Source organism: Bombina bombina, chromosome 4 (assembly GCF_027579735.1).
Source record: "Bombina bombina isolate aBomBom1 chromosome 4, aBomBom1.pri, whole genome shotgun sequence".
Lineage (NCBI taxonomy): Eukaryota > Metazoa > Chordata > Amphibia > Anura > Bombinatoridae > Bombina > Bombina bombina.
Window position 1 is genome coordinate 582,945,048 of NC_069502.1, and position 21,911 is coordinate 582,966,958.

Sequence of the window (21,911 nt, forward strand, 5' to 3'; positions counted from 1 at the left end):
TACTCAGAGACATGGCCAAGGTAAGAAAGGCTGAAAGACGACCACCACTGAACAAGACACACAAGCTGAAACGTCAAGACTGGGCCAAGAAATATCTCAAGACTGATTTTTCTAAGGTTTTATGGACTGATGAAATGAGAGTGAGTCTTGATGGGCCAGATGGATGGGCCCGTGGCTGGAATGGTAAAGGGCAGAGAGCTCCAGTCCGACTCAGACGCCAGCAAGGTGGAGGTGGAGTACTGGTTTGGGCTGGTATCATCAAAGATGAGCTTGTGGGGCCTTTTCGAGTTGAGGATGGAGTCAAGCTCAACTGCCAGTCCTACTGCCAGTTTCTGGAAGACACCTTCTTCAAGCAGTGGTACAGGAAGAAGTCTGCATCCTTCAAGAAAAACATGATTTTCATGCAGGACAATGCCCCATCACACGCGTCCAAGTACTCCACAGCGTGGCTGGCAAGAAAGGGTATAAAAGAAGATAATCTAATGACATGGCCTCCTTGTTCACCTGATCTGAACCCCATTGAGAACCTGTGGTCCATCATCAAATGTGAGATGGAGGGAAAACAGTACACCTCTCTGAACAGTGTCTGGGAGGCTGTGGTTGCTGCTGCACGCAATGTTGATGGTGAACAGATCAAAACACTGACAGAATCCATGGATGGCAGGCTTTTGAGTGTCCTTGCAAAGAAAGGTGGCTATATTGGTCACTGATTTGTTTTTGTTTTGTTTTTGAATGTCCGAAATGTATATTTGTGAATGTTGAGATGTTATATTGGTTTCACTGGTAAAAATAAATAATTGAAATGGGTATATATTTGTTTTTTGTTAAGTTGCCTAATAATTATGCACAGTAATAGTCACCTGCACACACAGATATCGCCCTAAAATAGCTATAACTAAAAACAAACTAAAAACTACTTCCAAAACTATTCAGCTTTGATATTAATGAGTTTTTTGGGTTCATTGAGAACATGGTTGTTGTTCAATAATAAAATTAATCCTCAAAAATACAACTTGCCTAATAATTCTGCACTCCCTGTATTTGTAGCCATCGTTTCCACACAAGTTGCTTGCCAACTGGGGTCATTATTTTACTGACAAGATATTTGTAATGCTATGCCTGTAGAGTGAGTTTCTTAAATGAAAGGCCTCATGTAGACTGTTGCTATATCAATAGATACAGGATTTCAAAGACTCCTCCTAGTTATGTTATGCTTAAACACTGGTTGGTATATTACAGTGTTTTCCCCAGGACCTACTTAAAGGGCTCACCACCCGGCTGATTTTACTGAAAAATTGGCTAAAATTTAAGCCAATATGAAACTAAAATTAGTTAAAAAAAAAAAATTATTATTACGTTAATTTAAGTTAATTAATACAATTTGATTGTGCTTTGGACTGCTAAAGAAATATTTATAAATAACAGAAAAACAGAATTTATGTTTACCTGATAAATTACTTTCTCCAACGGTGTGTCCGGTCCACGGCGTCATCCTTACTTGTGGGATATTCTCTTCCCCAACAGGAAATGGCAAAGAGCCCAGCAAAGCTGGTCACATGATCCCTCCTAGGCTCCGCCTACCCCAGTCATTCGACCGACGTTAAGGAGGAATATTTGCATAGGAGAAACCATATGATACCGTGGTGACTGTAGTTAAAGAAAATAAATTATCAGACCTGATTAAAAAACCAGGGCGGGCCGTGGACCGGACACACCGTTGGAGAAAGTAATTTATCAGGTAAACATAAATTCTGTTTTCTCCAACATAGGTGTGTCCGGTCCACGGCGTCATCCTTACTTGTGGGAACCAATACCAAAGCTTTAGGACACGGATGATGGGAGGGAGCAAATCAGGTCACCTAGATGGAAGGCACCACGGCTTGCAAAACCTTTCTCCCAAAAATAGCCTCAGAAGAAGCAAAAGTATCAAACTTGTAAAATTTGGTAAAAGTGTGCAGTGAAGACCAAGTCGCTGCCCTACATATCTGATCAACAGAAGCCTCGTTCTTGAAGGCCCATGTGGAAGCCACAGCCCTAGTGGAATGAGCTGTGATTCTTTCGGGAGGCTGCCGTCCGGCAGTCTCGTAAGCCAATCTGATGATGCTTTTAATCCAAAAAGAGAGAGAGGTAGAAGTTGCTTTTTGACCTCTCCTTTTACCGGAATAAACAACAAACAAGGAAGATGTTTGTCTAAAATCCTTTGTAGCATCTAAATAGAATTTTAGAGCGCGAACAACATCCAAATTGTGCAACAAACGTTCCTTCTTCGAAACTGGTTTCGGACACAGAGAAGGTACGATAATCTCCTGGTTAATGTTTTTGTTAGAAACAACTTTTGGAAGAAAACCAGGTTTAGTACGTAAAACCACCTTATCTGCATGGAACACCAGATAAGGAGGAGAACACTGCAGAGCAGATAATTCTGAAACTCTTCTAGCAGAAGAAATTGCAACCAAAAACAAAACTTTCCAAGATAATAACTTAATATCAACGGAATGTAAGGGTTCAAACGGAACCCCCTGAAGAACTGAAAGAACTAAGTTGAGACTCCAAGGAGGAGTCAAAGGTTTGTAAACAGGCTTGATTCTAACCAGAGCCTGAACAAAGGCTTGAACATCTGGCACAGCTGCCAGCTTTTTGTGAAGTAACACAGACAAGGCAGAAATCTGTCCCTTCAGGGAACTTGCAGATAATCCTTTTTCCAATCCTTCTTGAAGGAAGGATAGAATCTTAGGAATCTTAACCTTGCCCAAGGGAATCCTTTAGATTCACACCAACAGATATATTTTTTCCAAATTTTGTGGTAAATCTTTCTAGTTACAGGCTTTCTGGCCTGAACAAGAGTATCGATAACAGAATCTGAGAACCCTCGCTTCGATAAGATCAAGCGTTCAATCTCCAAGCAGTCAGCTGGAGTGAGACCAGATTCGGATGTTCGAACGGACCTTGAACAAGAAGGTCTCGTCTCAAAGGTAGCTTCCATGGTGGAGCCGATGACATATTCACCAGATCTGCATACCAAGTCCTGCGTGGCCACGCAGGAGCTATCAAGATCACCGACGCCCTTTCCTGATTGATCCTGGCTACCAGCCTGGGGATGAGAGGAAACGGCGGGAATACATAAGCTAGTTTGAAGGTCCAAGGTGCTACTAGTGCATCCACTAGAGCCGCCTTGGGATCCCTGGATCTGGACCCGTAGCAAGGAACTTTGAAGTTCTGACGAGAGGCCATCAGATCCATGTCTGGAATGCCCCACAGTTGAGTGACTTGGGCAAAGATTTCCGGATGGAGTTCCCACTCCCCCGGATGCAATGTCTGACGACTCAGAAAATCCGCTTCCCAATTTTCCACTCCTGGGATGTGGATAGCAGACAGGTGGCAGGAGTGAGACTCCGCCCATAGAATGATTTTGGTCACTTCTTCCATCGCCAGGGAACTCCTTGTTCCCCCCTGATGGTTGATGTACGCAACAGTTGTCATGTTGTCTGATTGAAACCGTATGAACTTGGCCCTCGCTAGCTGAGGCCAAGCCTTGAGAGCATTGAATATCGCTCTCAGTTCCAGAATATTTATCGGTAGAAGAGATTCTTCCCGAGACCAAAGACCCTGAGCTTTCAGGGATCCCCAGACCGCGCCCCAGCCCATCAGACTGGCGTCGGTCGTGACAATGACCCACTCTGGTCTGCGGAAGGTCATCCCTTGTGACAGGTTGTCCAGGGACAGCCACCAACGGAGTGAGTCTCTGGTCCTCTGATTTACTTGTATCCTCGGAGACAAGTTTGTATAGTCCCCATTCCACTGACTGAGCATGCACAGTTGTAATGGTCTTAGATGAATGCGCGCAAAAGGAACTATGTCCATCGCCGCTACCATCAAACCTATCACTTCCATGCACTGCGCTATGGAAGGAAGAGGAACGGAATGAAGTATCCGACAAGAGTCTAGAAGTTTTGTTTTTCTGGCCTCTGTCAGAAAAATCCTCATTTCTAAGGAGTCTATTATTGTTCCCAAGAAGGGAACCCTTGTTGACGGAGATAGAGAACTCTTTTCCACGTTCACTTTCCATCCGTGAGATCTGAGAAAGGCCAGGACGATGTCCGTGTGAGCCTTTGCTTGAGGAAGGGACGACGCTTGAATCAGAATGTCGTCCAAGTAAGGTACTACAGCAATGCCCCTTGGTCTTAGCACAGCTAGAAGGGACCCTAGTACCTTTGTGAAAATCCTTGGAGCAGTGGCTAATCCGAAAGGAAGCGCCACGAACTGGTAATGCTTGTCCAGGAATGCGAACCTTAGGAACCGATGATGTTCCTTGTGGATAGGAATATGTAGATACGCATCCTTTAAATCCACCGTGGTCATGAATTGACCTTCCTGGATGGAAGGAAGAATTGTTCGAATGGTTTCCATTTTGAACGATGGAACCTTGAGAAACTTGTTTAAGATCTTGAGATCTAAGATTGGTCTGAACGTTCCCTCTTTTTTGGGAACTATGAACAGATTGGAGTAGAACCCCATCCCTTGTTCTCCTAATGGAACAGGATGAATCACTCCCATTTTTAACAGGTCTTCTACACAACGTAAGAATGCCTGTCTTTTTATGTGGTCTGAAGACAACTGAGACCTGTGGAACCTCCCCCTTGGGGGAAGCCCCTTGAATTCCAGAAGATAACCTTGGGAGACTATTTCTAGCGCCCAAGGATCCAGAACATCTCTTGCCCAAGCCTGAGCGAAGAGAGAGAGTCTGCCCCCCACCAGATCCGGTCCCGGATCGGGGGCCAACATTTCATGCTGTCTTGGTAGCAGTGGCAGGTTTCTTGGCCTGCTTTCCCTTGTTCCAGCCTTGCATTGGTCTCCAAGCTGGCTTGGCTTGAGAAGTATTACCCTCTTGCTTAGAGGACGTAGCACTTTGGGCTGGTCCGTTTCTACGAAAGGGACGAAAATTAGGTTTATTTTTGGCCTTGAAAGGCCGATCCTGAGGAAGGGCGTGGCCCTTACCCCCAGTGATATCAGAGATAATCTCTTTCAAGTCAGGGCCAAACAGCGTTTTCCCCTTGAAAGGAATGTTAAGTAGCTTGTTCTTGGAAGACGCATCAGCTGACCAAGATTTCAACCAAAGCGCTCTGCGCGCCACAATAGCAAACCCAGAATTCTTAGCCGCTAACCTAGCCAATTGCAAAGTGGCGTCTAGGGTGAAAGAATTAGCCAATTTGAGAGCATTGATTCTGTCCATAATCTCCTCATAAGGAGGAGAATCACTATCGACCGCCTTTACCAGCTCATCGAACCAGAAACACGCGGCTGTAGCGACAGGGACAATGCATGAAATTGGATGTAGAAGGTAACCCTGCTGAACAAACATCTTTTTAAGTAAACCTTCTAATTTTTTATCCATAGGATCTTTGAAAGCACAACTATCTTCTATGGGTATAGTGGTGCGTTTGTTTAAAGTGGAAACCGCTCCCTCGACCTTGGGGACTGTCTGCCATAAGTCCTTTCTGGGGTCGACCATAGGAAACAATTTTTTAAATATGGGGGGAGGGACGAAAGGAATACCGGGCCTTTCCCATTCTTTATTTACAATGTCCGCCACCCGCTTGGGTATAGGAAAAGCTTCTGGGAGCCCCGGGACCTCTAGGAACTTGTCCATTTTACATAGTTTCTCTGGGATGACCAACTTGTCACAATCATCCAGAGTGGATAATACCTCCTTAAGCAGAATGCGGAGATGTTCCAACTTAAATTTAAACGTAATCACATCAGGTTCAGCTTGTTGAGAAATGTTCCCTGAATCAGTAATTTCTCCCTCAGACAAAACCTCCCTGGCCCCATCAGACTGGTTTAGGGGCCCTTCAGAACCATTATTATCAGCGTCGTCATGCTCTTCAGTATCTAAAACAGAGCAGTCGCGCTTACGCTGATAAGTGTGCATTTTGGCTAAAATGTTTTTGACAGAATTATCCATTACAGCCGTTAATTGTTGCATAGTAAGGAGTATTGGCGCGCTAGATGTACTAGGGGCCTCCTGAGTGGGCAAGACTCGTGTAGACGAAGGAGGGAATGATGCAGTACCATGCTTACTCCCCTCACTTGAGGAATCATCTTGGGCATCATTGTCATTGTCACATAAATCACATTTATTTAAATGAGAAGGAACTCTGGCTTCCCCACATTCAGAACACAGTCTATCTGGTAGTTCAGACATGTTAAACAGGCATAAACTTGATAACAAAGTACAAAAAACGTTTTAAAATAAAACCGTTACTGTCACTTTAAATTTTAAACTGAACACACTTTATTACTGCAATTGCGAAAAAATATGAAGGAATTGTTCAAAATTCACCAAAATTTCACCACAGTGTCTTAAAGCCTTAAAAGTATTGCACACCAAATTTGGAAGCTTTAACCCTTAAAATAACGGAACCGGAGCCGTTTTTAACTTTAACCCCTTTACAGTCCCTGGTATCTGCTTTGCTGAGACCCAACCAAGCCCAAAGGGGAATACGATACCAAATGACGCCTTCAGAAAGTCTTTTCTATGTATCAGAGCTCCTCACACATGCGACTGCATGTCATGCCTCTCAAAAACAAGTGCGCAACACCGGCGCGAAAATGAGGCTCTGCCTATGATTTGGGAAAGCCCCTAAGAATAAGGTGTCTAAAACAGTGCCTGCCGATATAATCTTATCAAAATACCCAGATTAAATGATTCCTCAAGGCTAAATATGTGTTAATAATGAATCGATTTAGCCCAGAAAAAGTCTACAGTCTTAATAAGCCCTTGTGAAGCCCTTATTTACTATCTTAATAAACATGGCTTACCGGATCCCATAGGGAAAATGACAGCTTCCAGCATTACATCGTCTTGTTAGAATGTGTCATACCTCAAGCAGCAAGAGACTGCTCACTGTTCCCCCAACTGAAGTTAATTCCTCTCAACAGTCCTGTGTGGAACAGCCATGGATTTTAGTAACGGTTGCTAAAATCATTTTCCTCATACAAACAGAAATCTTCATCTCTTTTCTGTTTCTGAGTAAATAGTACATACCAGCACTATTTTAAAATAACAAACTCTTGATTGAATAATAAAAACTACAGTTAAACACTAAAAAACTCTAAGCCATCTCCGTGGAGATGTTGCCTGTACAACGGCAAAGAGAATGACTGGGGTAGGCGGAGCCTAGGAGGGATCATGTGACCAGCTTTGCTGGGCTCTTTGCCATTTCCTGTTGGGGAAGAGAATATCCCACAAGTAAGGATGACGCCGTGGACCGGACACACCTATGTTGGAGAAAGATTATAATATTGCAAAGAAATACACTACCCCCATCCGGATACTTCTGGGCTCACAAAATGTTCAGTGAAGAAAAACAAAATGTATATATTACCAGATAAATTCATTTATTTCATGGTGGCAAGAGTTCACAACCTGTTACGTATGGGATATAAATAAAAAACCATCCCACCCAACTCATACCTTTGAATGAAATATAGTCAAGTGGTGAGGTGTTTAAAAGGAGCAAAAGTCAAAATGAGGAGCAGGGAAAAAAGATGTACTTAAACTAAAAAACAAAACAAAACGGGTTGGGACTTTAAGACTTTCGCCACCATAAAATAAACTAATTTATCAGGTAAGATATAAATTAAGTTTTCTTTCATATAGGTGCCGAGAGTTCACAAACTTACGTACGGAGTATAATACCCAAGATGTGGAAGTCCACGAGTAACAAAGGGAGGGATTAAATCCATAACCCAAAAATAATATATTTTATGACAAAACTCAATATATAGGCACAATAATCAGACAACTGCCTGAATGACCTTTCTACCAAAGGCTGCCTTTGATGAAGCAAAAACATAAAAATGGTAAAACTTAGTAAAGGTATGCAGAGAAGACCAAGTGGCCGCTTTGCAAATTTGATCAACTGAAGCCTCATTTTTGAAAGCCCAAGATGTGGCAACCGATCTAGTAGAATGAGCTGTAATTCTCTGAGGCGGAAGCTGACACACCTCCAAATAAGCTTTGTGAATCAAAAGTATCCACCAAGAGGCTAAAGAAATAACAGAGGCCTTCTGACCTTTCTTCGGACCAGAAAAAAAGAACAAACATATTAGAAGTATGTCTGAAATCCTTGGTAGCATCAACATAATATTTCAATGCACTAACAACATCCAAAGAATGTAAAGATCTTTCAGAAGCATTTTTTTGATCAGGACAGAAGGAGGGAACAACTAATGTTCTGTGAGGAAACAACCTTAGGTAAAAATGTAAACTAAGTCCAAAAAACAGCTTTATCTTGATGGAAAATAAGATAAGAAGACTCACAAGAGAGAGCAAACAATTCAGAAACTCTTCTAGCAGAAGAGATGGCCAAAAGAAAAAACAAAATGTATGCTTACCTGATAAATTTATTTCTCTTGTGGTGTATCCAGTCCACGGATTCATCCATTACTTGTGGGATATTCTCCTTCCCAACAGGAAGCTGCAAGAGGATCACCCACAGCGGAGCTGTCTATATAGCTCCTCCCCGCCACCTCCAGTCATTCGACCGAAGACAAGCAAGAGAAAGGAGAAACTATAGGGTGCAGTGGTGACTGTAGTTTAAAAATAAAAAACACCTGCCTTAAAATGACAGGGCGGGCCGTGGACTGGATACACCACAAGAGAAATAAATTTATCAGGTAAGCATAAATTTTGTTTTCTCTTGTAAGGTGTATCCAGTCCACGGATTCATCAATTACTTATGGGATACCAATACCAAAGCTATAGGACACGGATGAAGGGAGGGAAAAGGCAGGCTTAAACGGAAGGCACCACTGCCTGCAAGACCTTTCTCCCAAAAATAGCCTCCGAAGAAGCAAAAGTATCAAATTTGTAGAATTTAGAAAAAGTATGAAGCGAAGACCAAGTCGCCACCTTACAAATCTGTTCAACAGAAGCCTCATTTTTAAAAGCCCACGTGGAAGCCACCGCTCTAGTGGAATGAGCTGTAATTCTTTCAGGAGGCTGCTGGCCAGCAGTCTCATAAGCTAAGAGGATTATACTTCTTAACCAAAAAGAAAGTGAAGTTGCTGAAGCCTTTTGGCCTTTCCTCTGTCCAGAGTAGACAACAAACAATGCAGATGTTTGACGAAAATCTTTAGTAGCTTGTAAATAAAACTTTAAAGCACGAACCACGTCAAGATTGTGTAAAAGATGTTCTTTCTTTGAAGAAGGATTAGGACACAGTGACTGAACAACAATCTCCTGATTGATATTCTTATTAGATACCACCTTAGGAAGAAACCCAGGTTTGGTACGCAAAACTATCTTATCTGCATGGAAGATCAGATAAGGGGAATCACACTGCAAGGCAGATAACTCTGAAACTCTTCGAGCCGAAGAGATAGCTACCAGAAACAGAACTTTCCAAGATAAAAGCTTGATATCTATGGAATGCAGAGGTTCAAACGGAACCCCTTGAAGAACTTTAAGAACTAAATTTAAACTCCATGGTGGAGCAACAGGTTTAAACACAGGCTTGATTCTAACTAAAGCCTGACAAAACGCCTGAACGTCTGGAACATCCGCCAGACGCTTGTGCAAAAGAATAGACAGAGCAGAAATCTGTCCCTTTAAGGAACTAGCCGATAATCCCTTTTCCAATCCTTCTTGGAGAAAAGATAATATCCTGGGAATCCTTACTTTACTCCATGAGTAACCCTTGGATTCACAACAATGAAGATATTTACACCATATCTTATGATAAATTTTTACAGTGTATATAATAGACTAAAATAGCATTGCACCCACTTGCAAATGGATGATTAACACCTCAGGTTAAAAAACGAAGCAAAAAACGGTAAAAACCGTTAAAACAGTCACAAGCAAACTACCACAGCTCTACTGTGGCTCCTACCTTCCCATAAAACGGCTTTTGTAGGCACAAAAACCCTTTACAGAGGCCCAATATGTCAGGGGACTCCTTCAGGGAAGCTGGATGTCTCAGAATGTAAAAACAACTGCGCAATTAGAGCGCGAAAATAGGCCCCTCCCACCATGCACTCAAAGTCAGAGGGCCTTAAAAAACTATTACTAGGAGTAAAATAACAGCCATGTGGAAAACTAGGCCCCAAACAAAGATTTATCACCTCAGTAAAAAACGTTCTTTATATATATGCAAACGTTTTACATACTAAGCCATAATAGAAAGTAATATGAAAATTACTTTTTACTGCAAGCATGATGCCAGTCGTATTAAATCACTGCAATCAGGCTTACCTTAACTATATCAGGCACTGTCAGCATTTTCTAGTTCTTATCATCCTCTAGAAAATAATATACTGAACATACCTCAGGGCAGTTAATTCTGCAGGCCGTTCTCCCAGCTGAAGTTTCCTCATACTCTTCATTTATGTGCGAGAACAGCAGTGGACCTTAATTACAACCTGTTAAGATCATCAAAAACCTCAGGCAAATTCTTCTTCTAATTTCTGCCTGAGGTAAAAAACAGTACAACGCCGGCACCGTTTAAAAATAACAAACTTTTGATTGAAGATAAACTACACTAATTTACCACATCTCTCTAGCTACTTCCCTTGTCGAGAGCTGCAAGAGAATGACTGGAGGTGGCAGTTAGGGGAGGAGCTATATAGACAGCTCTGCTGTGGGTGATCCTCTTGCAGCTTCCTGTTGGGAAGGAGAATATCCCACAAGTAATGGATGAATCCGTGGACTGGATACACCTTACAAGAGAAAACACTTTCAATGAAAGTAGTTTAATGTCCAATTTATGCATAGGCTCAAAAGGAGGAGCCTGTAACTTTCAATACTAGGTTAAGACTCCAATGGAAAGAAATAGGCCTAATAACAGGTTTAATCCAGATTAAAGACTGAACAAAACAAGGAACATCAGGAATGTTAGCGCTCTTCCTATTAGATAATACAAAAAGAGCAGAGATCTGTACTTTCAAAGAAATAGCAGATAAACCTTTATCTAAACCTGCAAAAACTGAAGAATCCTAGGAATTCTAAAAGAATGCCAGAAAAATCATGATTGATATACCACGAAATATAAGTTTTCCAAACCTTGTGATTTTTCTAGAAACAAGCTTGCGAGTGTTATTCACTAAGTCACAGAATCCTCTATGACTGAGAATTAAGCATTCAATGTCCATGCCATCAAGTGTAGAGACTTTATATCTGGATGGAAGAAGGGACCCTGACACAGAAGGTCTGGCCTTACTGGAAGAGGCCATGGTGGGCAACTGGACATTCGGACCAGGTCCACATACCAAATCCTGTGTGGCCATGCTGGGGCTATATTAGCATTACAAATGACTGTTCCAATTTTATTTTGGTAATCACTCTAGAGACTAGGATCAAAGGGGGAAATATATAAGCAGGCTGGAAAGTCCAGTGGACTGCTAGATAATCCATTACCTCTGCCTGAGGTTCCCTGGACCTCGCTAGGTATCTGGGAAGTTAGATCTTCAAATGAGAGGCCATCAGATTTCTGGTAGGCCCCCGCATTTCAGAATCAAATAGAACACATCTTGGTGGAGAGACCACTCATGGATGAAGTGACTAACGACTGAGGTAGTCTGCGAATTTGCGAATTCCCCCTTGACGATTGACCTAAGCTACTGTTTTAACATTGTCTGTCTGAAAACGGAGATAAGGCTCCTTTTTCCATAGAGGCCAAGCCTAAAGGGCCCTGAAGAGTGCATGGAGTTCAAAAACATTGATTGGCAACCTCGCCTCCTGAGGATTCCAAACTCTGTGTGCTGTCAGGGACCCCCAGACAGCTCCTCAACTTGAAAGACTTGTATCTGTGGTGATCACAGACCAGGTAGGACTAGCAAAAGGAGCCCCATGAGTAATAGACTGATGATTCAGCCACCAAGTCAGAAATAGGTGTGCGCTGGATCTAAGAATATTGCTTAGGATATCTGAGTATAACCCTTGCACCGTTGGTGCAGCATACAAAGCTGAAGAGGTCTCATATGAAATCGAGCAAATGGAATTGCTTCCGAAGCTACAATCATGAGGCCTAGTACTTCCATACACAGAACTACTGAAGGGAATGAGAGGTTCAGACAAGCTGATATTAATTTTATTCATCTCTTTCCTGTCAGAAAGAGAGTCATGGATACTGAATCTATCTGGAAACCTAAAACGGTGAACTTCGTCTAAGGAATCAAGGAAATTTATTGGTAAATTTTATGTGAAATTCTGATAAATGAGAAGATTAAGCCAGGTAAGGAAATACTGCAATACCCGGAGTTCTGATTACAGATAAAAGAGCATTTAAAACCTTGGTAAATATTATTGTAGTGCTTTTCCAGAAAATAAAATCTCAGAAACTGGTAATGTTCTTGGTGAATTGGTATGTGAAGGTAAGCATCCTGTAAATGTATTGTGGATATAAAGTGACAGTATTGTACAAAAGGCAGAATAGTCCTGATAGTTACTAACTTGAAATTTGTTTAGAGTTTTCAGATCCAGAATTGGTCTGAAAGAGTGTTCCTTCTTTGGTACAATGAAGATATTTGAATAAAATCCCATCCCCTGTTCCTGCAAAGGAACTGGAACAATTACTCCCATATTTTCCAGATCTGAGACAGATAGAAGAAAAGCCTGGAGCTTTGATTGGATGTTTTGGTATATGAGTTAGAAAAAAAAAATCACATTTCTGTGGGAGGTCTTATTTTAAATCCAATTTAATATCCCTTAGAAATAATATTTGGAATCCAGGGATTTTGGACAGATTGTAACCAAGCTTTCTGAAAAAGGTTTAATCTGCCCCCTACCAGTAATACTGGTTGGGGGCCGTACCTTCATGCGGTCTTGGGACTAAATTATATTTCTTGTTCTGTTTGTATTTATTCCAATTTTAAGTGGGTCTCCAGACCGAGCCAGAGAGTTTAAGGGAGGAGTCTGTTTTCTGTTCTCTATTCTGACAAATGGAACAAAAACGATTAGGAACTCTGAATTTTCCTTTGGACTTTTTGTCTTGAGGAAGAAAATCTCCTTTACCTCCAGTAAAAGTATAAATAATAGAATCCAGTTGAGACTCAAACAATTCCTTTCCTTGGAAAGAAAGACAATAATCAAGCCACAGGACACTTCTGGGTAAGAATAGATCGAAACACGCTTTTGATGTTCATTTTCATAATATCAAATACTGCATCACAAATAAAATTATTTGCATTTTGAAGTAAATAACCATTAAGTAGAAGCAGCTGCCATGTCAGCAATAGATATAGCTGGTCTAAGTATATAGCCAGTATGTAGAAAAGAAAATTTATGCTTACCTGATCAATTTATTTCTTTTTTGACACGATGAGTCCACGGATCATCTTAATTACTAATGGGATTCAATACTCAAGCTAGAATACACAGATGATACGGGAGGGATAAGACAGGTAACCTAAACGGAAGGCACCACTGCTTGAGAACTAAGGACCAAGTTGCAGCCTTGCAAATCTGTTCCACAGAAGCTTCATTCGTGAATGCCCATGAGGAAGCAACAGCCCTCGTGGAATGAGCCGTAACTCTCTCTGGAGGCTGCTGTCCAGCAGTCTCATATGCAAAATGTATGATACTCTTCAGTCAAAAAGAAGAGAAGTAGCCGTAGCCTTCTGTCCCTTACGTTTTCCTGAGAAAACCACAAACGAAGAAAAAGACTGACGAAAATCCTTAGTCTCCTGCAGGAGAAAACGGTAAAGCAAAGACCACGTCCAAATTCTACAGAGTCGTTCCTTCTGAAAAGAAGGATTAGGACACAAGGAAGGAACAACAATCTCCTGATTAATGTTCCGATCAGAAACAACTGTAGGAAGAAATCCTAATGTAGTACATAAAACTACCTTATCTGAATGGAGAATAAGGTAAGGAGACTCATACTGCAATGCCGAGAGCTCTGACACTCTACAAGCAGAGGAAATAGAAACAAGAAATAAAACATTCCAAGATAACAGCTTAATATCTAAGGAATGCATAGGCTCAAATGGAGCCCCTTGAAGAACTTTAAGAACTAAATTGAGACTCCATGGAGGAGTAACTGGTTTGAACACAGGCCTGATCCTGACCAAGGCCTGACAAAATGATTGTACATCTGGAACATCCGCCAGACGTTTATGTAACAAAATAGATAATGCCGAGATTTGACCCTATAGGGAACTAGTCGATAAGCCTTTCTCCAAACCTTCTTGGAGAAAAGACAAAATTCTAGGAATCCTAACTCTACTCCATGAGTAGCCCTTGGATTCACACCAAAGAGATATTTACGCCATATCTTATGGAAAATCTTTCTAGTTACACGCTTGCAAGCTTGAATCATGGTCTCTATGACCGAGTCAGAAAAACCCCGCTTGGACAAAATTAAACGCTCAATCTCCAAGCAGTCAGCCTCAGAGAAACTAGATTTGGGTGAAAGAAGGACCCTTGAATTAGAAGGTCCATCTTCAACGGAAGTCTCCACGGTGGCAGAGATGACATATCCACCAGACCCGCATACCAAATCCCGCGAGGCCAAGCAGGAGCAATGAGGATCACCGATGCCCTCTCCTGCTTGACCAGAGCAATGACCTGAGGAAGAAGCGCAAATGGAGGAATTTGGTATCCTAGACTGAAGGTCCAAGGAACCGCCAGAGCATCTATCAGTTCCGCCTGGGTGTCCCTGGACCTCGACCTGTATCATTCTGTCGAGATGCCAAGAGGACTAATTCCGGCTGACTCCACCTGAGAATCAGGCTGGAGAACACTTCCGGAGGAGTTCCCACTCCCCCGGATGAAAGGTCTGCCTGTTCAGGAAATCTGCATCTCCCAGTTGTCCACCCCTGGGTTGTGGATGGCCGACAGGCAACAAGAATGGGTCTCCGCCCACTGAATTATCTTGGTTACCTCTGTCATCACTAAGGAACTCCTTGTTCCTCCCTGATGATTGATGTAATCCACTGAAGTTATGTTGTCCAACCGGAACCTGATAAACTGGACCAAGGCTACTGAGGCCAGGCCAGAAGAGCATTGAAGATCGTTCTCAGCTCCAGGATGTTTATAGGAAGAACAGACTCTGACTGAGTCCACACTCCCTGAGCCTTTTAGGGAGTCCTAGAAGGCTGGCGTCTGTTGTCACAATCACCCAAGATGGTCTGCGAAAGCAGGTTCCCTGGGAAAGATGATCCAGAGACAACCACCATTGAAGAGAATCCCTTGTCTCCTGCTCCAGTAGTATTCGAGGAGACAAATCCGCATAATCTCTGTTCCATTGCCAGAGCATGTTTAACTGCAGAGGTCTGAGATGGAACTGAGCAACAGGATGATGTCCATTGCCGCTACCATCAGCCCGATTACCTCCATGCACTGAGCCACTGATGTCCGAGGAGTTGACTGAAGAGCTAGCAAGTATTGAAAATCTTTGATTTCCTGACTTCTGTCAGAAAAATCTTCATTGATAGAGAATCTATTATGGTTCCCAAGAAAGTTACCCTTGTATTTGGGACTAAGGAACTCTTTTCCAAATTTACCTTCCAACCATGAGATCGCAGGGGAAAACAACATTTCCGTGTGGAATCTTGCTTGTTGTAAGGATGGCGCCTGGAATAGTATGTCGTCCAGATAGGGCGCCACTGCAATGCCCCGTAACCGAAGCACCGCCAACAGCGATCCCAGAATCTTGAGAAAATTCTAGGAGCTGTGGCAAGACCGAAGGGAAGAGCCACGACTTGGAAGTGTTTGTCCAGAAAGGCAAACCTTAGAAACTTGTGATGATCCCTGTGAATGGGAACATGCAGGTACGCGTCCTTTAAATCCACTGTTGTCATAAATTGACCCTCTTGGATCAAAGGGAGAATGGAGCGAATAGCTTCCATCTTGAAGGACGGTAATCTGAGAAATTTGTTTAGATTCTTGAGATCTAAAATTATCGGAGATAATTTCCGACAGGCCAGGTCCAAACAAGGTCTTCCCCTTGTAAGGAATAGCTAAAAGCTTAGACTTAGAGGACACATCCACAGACCAAGGCTTTAACCATAATGCTCTGCGAGCTAGAATAGAGAAACCCGAAATTTCTGCTCCCAGATTGATAACTTGAAGGGAAGCATCTGTAAAAAAAGGAATTAGCCAGTATAAGAGCTTTTATCCTATCCTGGGTTTCAGTCAAAGAAGTTTCTGTCCTGAAAGCATCAGACAACGCATCAAACCAATATGCCGCTGCACTAGTGACAGTAGCAATGCACACCGCTGTCTGCCATTGCAAGCCCTGGTATAACCCTATATAGTACAAGAAAAAACTGGACTCTCTAGGATAGACTACGCCGATAGTGTTGGAGTCTTCCAGGGTAGCTAAAACCTTCACAAGTTACAAGAGGAAATCAAGCAAAAATTAAAGGAAAGAAACCTCAGGATCAGATAAATGTATTACTCCATCTGAGTTTGAGAATTCCCCCTCATATACTACCGAAGTATCCTCCTCTTCCATATACAGGGAAGAAAAATTCGTAATATTGAATGAGTATATGTCCTCTTGTACATCTTTTCTACAGTATGGAAAAACAGACAATGCATGAAATGCAAGGTAACTCCAGGTGGAGTGTGAAAGGAAGCGCAGGGCACTGCATGTGGGCTATACATTTTTTGGGACACATTAGGAGAAATTAATGGCATAACTTGACCATCGTCAAACTCCTAAACAGCATGCACCTTAGAAAGAGTAATTCAGAAAAACAGAATTTATGTTTACCTGATAAATTACTTTCTCCAACGGTGTGTCCGGTCCACGGCGTCATCCTTACTTGTGGGATATTCTCTTCCCCAACAGGAAATGGCAAAGAGCCCAGCAAAGCTGGTCACATGATCCCTCCTAGGCTCCGCCTACCCCAGTCATTCGACCGACGTTAAGGAGGAATATTTGCATAGGAGAAACCATATGGTACCGTGGTGACTGTAGTTAAAGAAAATAAATTATCAGACCTGATTAAAAAAAAAAAACCAGGGCGGGCCGTGGACCGGACACACCGTTGGAGAAAGTAATTTATCAGGTAAACATAAATTCTGTTTTCTCCAACATAGGTGTGTCCGGTCCACGGCGTCATCCTTACTTGTGGGAACCAATACCAAAGCTTTAGGACACGGATGAAGGGAGGGAGCAAATCAGGTCACCTAAATGGAAGGCACCACGGTTTGCAAAACCTTTCTCCCAAAAATAGCCTCAGAAGAAGCAAAAGTATCAAACTTGTAAAATTTGGTAAAAGTGTGCAGTGAAGACCAAGTCGCTGCCCTACATATCTGATCAACAGAAGCCTCGTTCTTGAAGGCCCATGTGGAAGCCACAGCCCTAGTGGAATGAGCTGTGATTCTTTCGGGAGGCTGCCGTCCGGCAGTCTCGTAAGCCAATCTGATGATGCTTTTAATCCAAAAAGAGAGAGAGGTAGAAGTTGCTTTTTGACCTCTCCTTTTACCGGAATAAACAACAAACAAGGAAGATGTTTGTCTAAAATCCTTTGTAGCATCTAAATAGAATTTTAGAGCGCGAACAACATCCAAATTGTGCAACAAACGTTCCTTCTTTGAAACTGGTTTCGGACACAGAGAAGGTACGATAATCTCCTGGTTAATGTTTTTGTTAGAAACAACTTTTGGAAGAAAACCAGGTTTAGTACGTAAAACCACCTTATCTGCATGGAACACCAGATAAGGAGGAGAACACTGCAGAGCAGATAATTCTGAACCTCTTCTAGCAGAAGAAATTGCAACTAAAAACAAAACTTTCCAAGATAATAACTTAATATCAACGGAATGTAAGGGTTCAAACGGAACCCCCTGAAGAACTGAAATAACTAAATTGAGACTCCAAGGAGGAGTCAAAGGTTTGTAAACAGGCTTAATTCTAACCAGAGCCTGAACAAAGGCTTGAACATCTGGCACAGCTGCCAGTTTTTTGTGAAGTAACACAGACAAGGCAGAAATCTGTCCCTTCAGGGAACTTGCAGATAATCCTTTTTCCAATCCTTCTTGAAGGAAGGATAGAATCTTAGGAATCTTAACCTTGTCCCAAGGGAATCCTTTAGATTCACACCAACAGATATATTTTTTCCAAATTTTGTGGTAAATCTTTCTAGTTACAGGCTTTCTGGCCTGAACAAGAGTATCGATAACAGAATCTGAGAACCCTCGCTTCGATAAGATCAAGCGTTCAATCTCCAAGCAGTCAGCTGGAGTGAAACCAGGTTCGGATGTTCGAACGGACCCTGAACAAGAAGGTCTCGTCTCAAAGGTAGCTTCCAAGGTGGAGCCGATGACATATTCACCAGATCTGCATACCAAGTCCTGCGTGGCCACGCAGGAGCTATCAAGATCACCGACGCCCTCTCCTGATTGATCCTGGCTACCAGCCTGGGGATGAGAGGAAACGGCGGGAACACATAAGCTAGTTTGAAGGTCCAAGGTGCTACTAGTGCATCCACTAGAGCCGCCTTGGGATCCCTGGATCTGGACCCGTAGCAAGGAACTTTGAAGTTCTGACGAGAGGCCATCAGATCCATGTCTGGAATGCCCCACAGCTGAGTGACTTGGGCAAAGATTTCCGGATGGAGTTCCCACTCCCCCGGATGCAATGTCTGACGACTCAGAAAATCCGCTTCCCAATTTTCCACTCCTGGGATGTGGATAGCGGACAGGTGGCAGGAGTGAGACTCCGCCCATAGAATGATTTTGGTCACTTCTTCCATCGCTAGGGAACTCCTTGTTCCCCCCTGATGGTTGATGTACGCAACAGTTGTCATGTTGTCTGATTGAAACCGTATGAACTTGGCCCTCGCTAGCTGAGGCCAAGCCTTGAGAGCATTGAATATCGCTCTCAGTTCCAGAATATTTATCGGTAGAAGAGATTCTTCCCGAGACCAAAGACCCTGAGCTTTCAGGGATCCCCAGACCGCGCCCCAGCCCATCAGACTGGCGTCGGTCGTGACAATGACCCACTCTGGTCTGCGGAATGTCATCCCTTGTGACAGGTTGTCCAGGGACAGCCACCAACGGAATGAGTCTCTGGTCCTCTGATTTACTTGTATCTTCGGAGACAAGTCTGTATAATCCCCATTCCACTGACTGAGCATGCACAGTTGTAATGGTCTTAGATGAATGCGCGCAAAAGGAACTATGTCCATTGCCGCTACCATCAACCCGATCACTTCCATGCACTGAGCTATGGAAGGAAGAGGAACGGAATGAAGTATCCGACAAGAGTCTAGAAGCTTTGTTTTTCTGGCCTCTGTCAGAAATATCCTCATTTCTAAGGAGTCTATTATTGTTCCCAAGAAGGGAACCCTTGTTGACGGAGATAGAGAACTCTTTTCCACGTTCACTTTCCATCCGTGAGATCTGAGAAAGGCCAGGACTATGTCCGTGTGAGCCTTTGCTTGAGGAAGGGACGACGCTTGAATCAGAATGTCGTCCAAGTAAGGTACTACAGCAATGCCCCTTGGTCTTAGCACAGCTAGAAGGGACCCTAGTACCTTTGTGGAAGCGCCACGAACTGGTAATGCTTGTCCAGGAATGCGAACCTTAGGAACCGATGATGTTCCTTGTGGATAGGAATATGTAGATACGCATCCTTTAAATCCACCGTGGTCATGAATTGACCTTCCTGGATGGAAGGAAGAATAGTTTGAATGGTTTCCATCTTGAACGATGGAACCTTGAGAAACTTGTTTAAGATCTTGAGATCTAAGATTGGTCTGAACGTTCCCTCTTTTTTGGGAACTATGAACAGATTGGAGTAGAACCCCATCCCTTGTTCTCTTAATGGAACAGGATGAATCACTCCCATTTTTAACAGGTCTTCTACACAATGTAAGAATGCCTGTCTTTTTATGTGGTCTGAAGACAACTGAGACCTGTGGAACCTCCCCCTTGGGGGAAGCCCCTTGAATTCCAGAAGATAACCTTGGGAGACTATTTCTAGCGCCCAAGGATCCAGAACATCTCTTGCCCAAGCCTGAGCGAAGAGAGAGAGTCTGCCCCCCACCAGATCCGGTCCCGGATCGGGGGCCAACATTTCATGCTGTCTTGGTAGCAGTGGCAGGTTTCTTGGCCTGCTTTCCCTTGTTCCAGCCTTGCATTGGTCTCCAAGCTGGCTTGGCTTGAGAAGTATTACCCTCTTGCTTAGAGGACGTAGCACTTTGGGCTGGTCCGTTTCTACGAAAGGGACGAAAATTAGGTTTATTTTTTGCCTTGAAAGGCCGATCCTGAGGAAGGGCGTGGCCCTTACCCCCAGTGATATCAGAGATAATCTCTTTCAAGTCAGGGCCAAACAGCGTTTTCCCCTTGAAAGGAATGTTAAGTAGCTTGTTCTTGGAAGACGCATCAGCCGACCAAGATTTCAACCAAAGCGCTCTGCGCGCCACAATAGCAAACCCAGAATTCTTAGCCGCTAACCTAGCCAATTGCAAAGTGGCGTCTAGGGTAAAAGAATTAGCCAATTTGAGAGCATTGATTCTGTCCATAATCTCCTCATAAGGAGGAGAATCACTATCGACCGCCTTTATCAGCTCATCGAACCAGAAACATGCGGCTGTAGCGACAGGGACAACGCATGAAATTGGTTGTAGAAGGTAACCCTGCTGAACAAACATCTTTTTAAGCAAACCTTCTAATTTTTTATCCATAGGATCTTTGAAAGCACAACTATCCTCTATGGGTATAGTGGTGCGTTTGTTTAAAGTGGAAACCGCTCCCTCGACCTTGGGGACTGTCTGCCATAAGTCCTTTCTGGGGTCGACCATAGGAAACAATTTTTTAAATATGGGGGGAGGGACGAAAGGAATACCGGGCCTTTCCCATTCTTTATTAACAATGTCCGCCACCCGCTTGGGTATAGGAAAAGCTTCTGGGAGCCCCGGCACCTCTAGGAACTTGTCCATTTTACATAGTTTCTCTGGGATGACCAACTTGTCACAATCATCCAGAGTGGATAATACCTCCTTAAGCAGAATGCGGAGATGTTCCAACTTAAATTTAAATGTAATCACATCAGGTTCAGCTTGTTGAGAAATGTTCCCTGAATCAGTAATTTCTCCCTCAGACAAAACCTCCCTGGCCCCATCAGACTGGGTTAGGGGCCCTTCAGAAACATTATTATCAGCGTCGTCATGCTCTTCGGTATCTAAAACAGAGCAGTCGCGCTTACGCTGATAAGTGTTCATTTTGGCTAAAATGTTTTTGACAGAATTATCCATTACAGCCGTTAATTGTTGCATAGTAAGGAGTATTGGCGCGCTAGATGTACTAGGGGCCTCCTGAGTGGGCAAGACTCGTGTAGACGAAGGAGGGAATGATGCAGTACCATGCTTACTCCCCTCACTTGAGGAATCATCTTGGGCATCATTGTCATTGTCACATAAATCACATTTATTTAAATGAATAGGAATTCTGGCTTCCCCACATTCAGAACACAGTCTATCTGGTAGTTCAGACATGTTAAACAGGCATAAACTTGATAACAAAGTACAAAAAACGTTTTAAAATAAAACCGTTACTGTCACTTTAAATTTTAAACTGAACACACTTTATTACTGCAATTGCGAAAAAACATGAAGGAATTGTTCAAAATTCACCAAATTTTCACCACAGTGTCTTAAAGCCTTAAAAGTATTGCACACCAAATTTGGAAGCTTTAACCCTTAAAATAACGGAACCGGAGCCGTTTTGAACTTTAACCCCTTTACAGTCCCTGGTATCTGCTTTGCTGAGACCCAACCAAGCCCAAAGGGGAATACGATACCAAATGACGCCTTCAGAAAGTCTTTTCTAAGTATCAGAGCTCCTCTCACATGCGACTGCATGCCATGCCTCTCAAAAACAAGTGCGCAACACCGGCGCGAAAATGAGGCTCTGCCTATGCTTTGGGAAAGCCCCTAAAGAATAAGGTGTCTAA

General features: G+C 43.0%; 1 protein-coding gene across 1 annotated transcript in view; it reads right to left on the bottom strand.

The window, feature by feature from the left end:
* Positions 1 to 21,911, bottom strand: part of MMS22L (MMS22 like, DNA repair protein) — an 881,591-nt gene that overhangs the window by 612,644 nt on the left and 247,036 nt on the right. Inside the window, exon 14 of the mRNA XM_053712068.1 lies at positions 16,404 to 16,518. Coding sequence (XP_053568043.1) covers positions 16,404 to 16,518 — 115 coding nt within the window. The remainder of the gene's footprint in view (positions 1 to 16,403; positions 16,519 to 21,911) is intronic.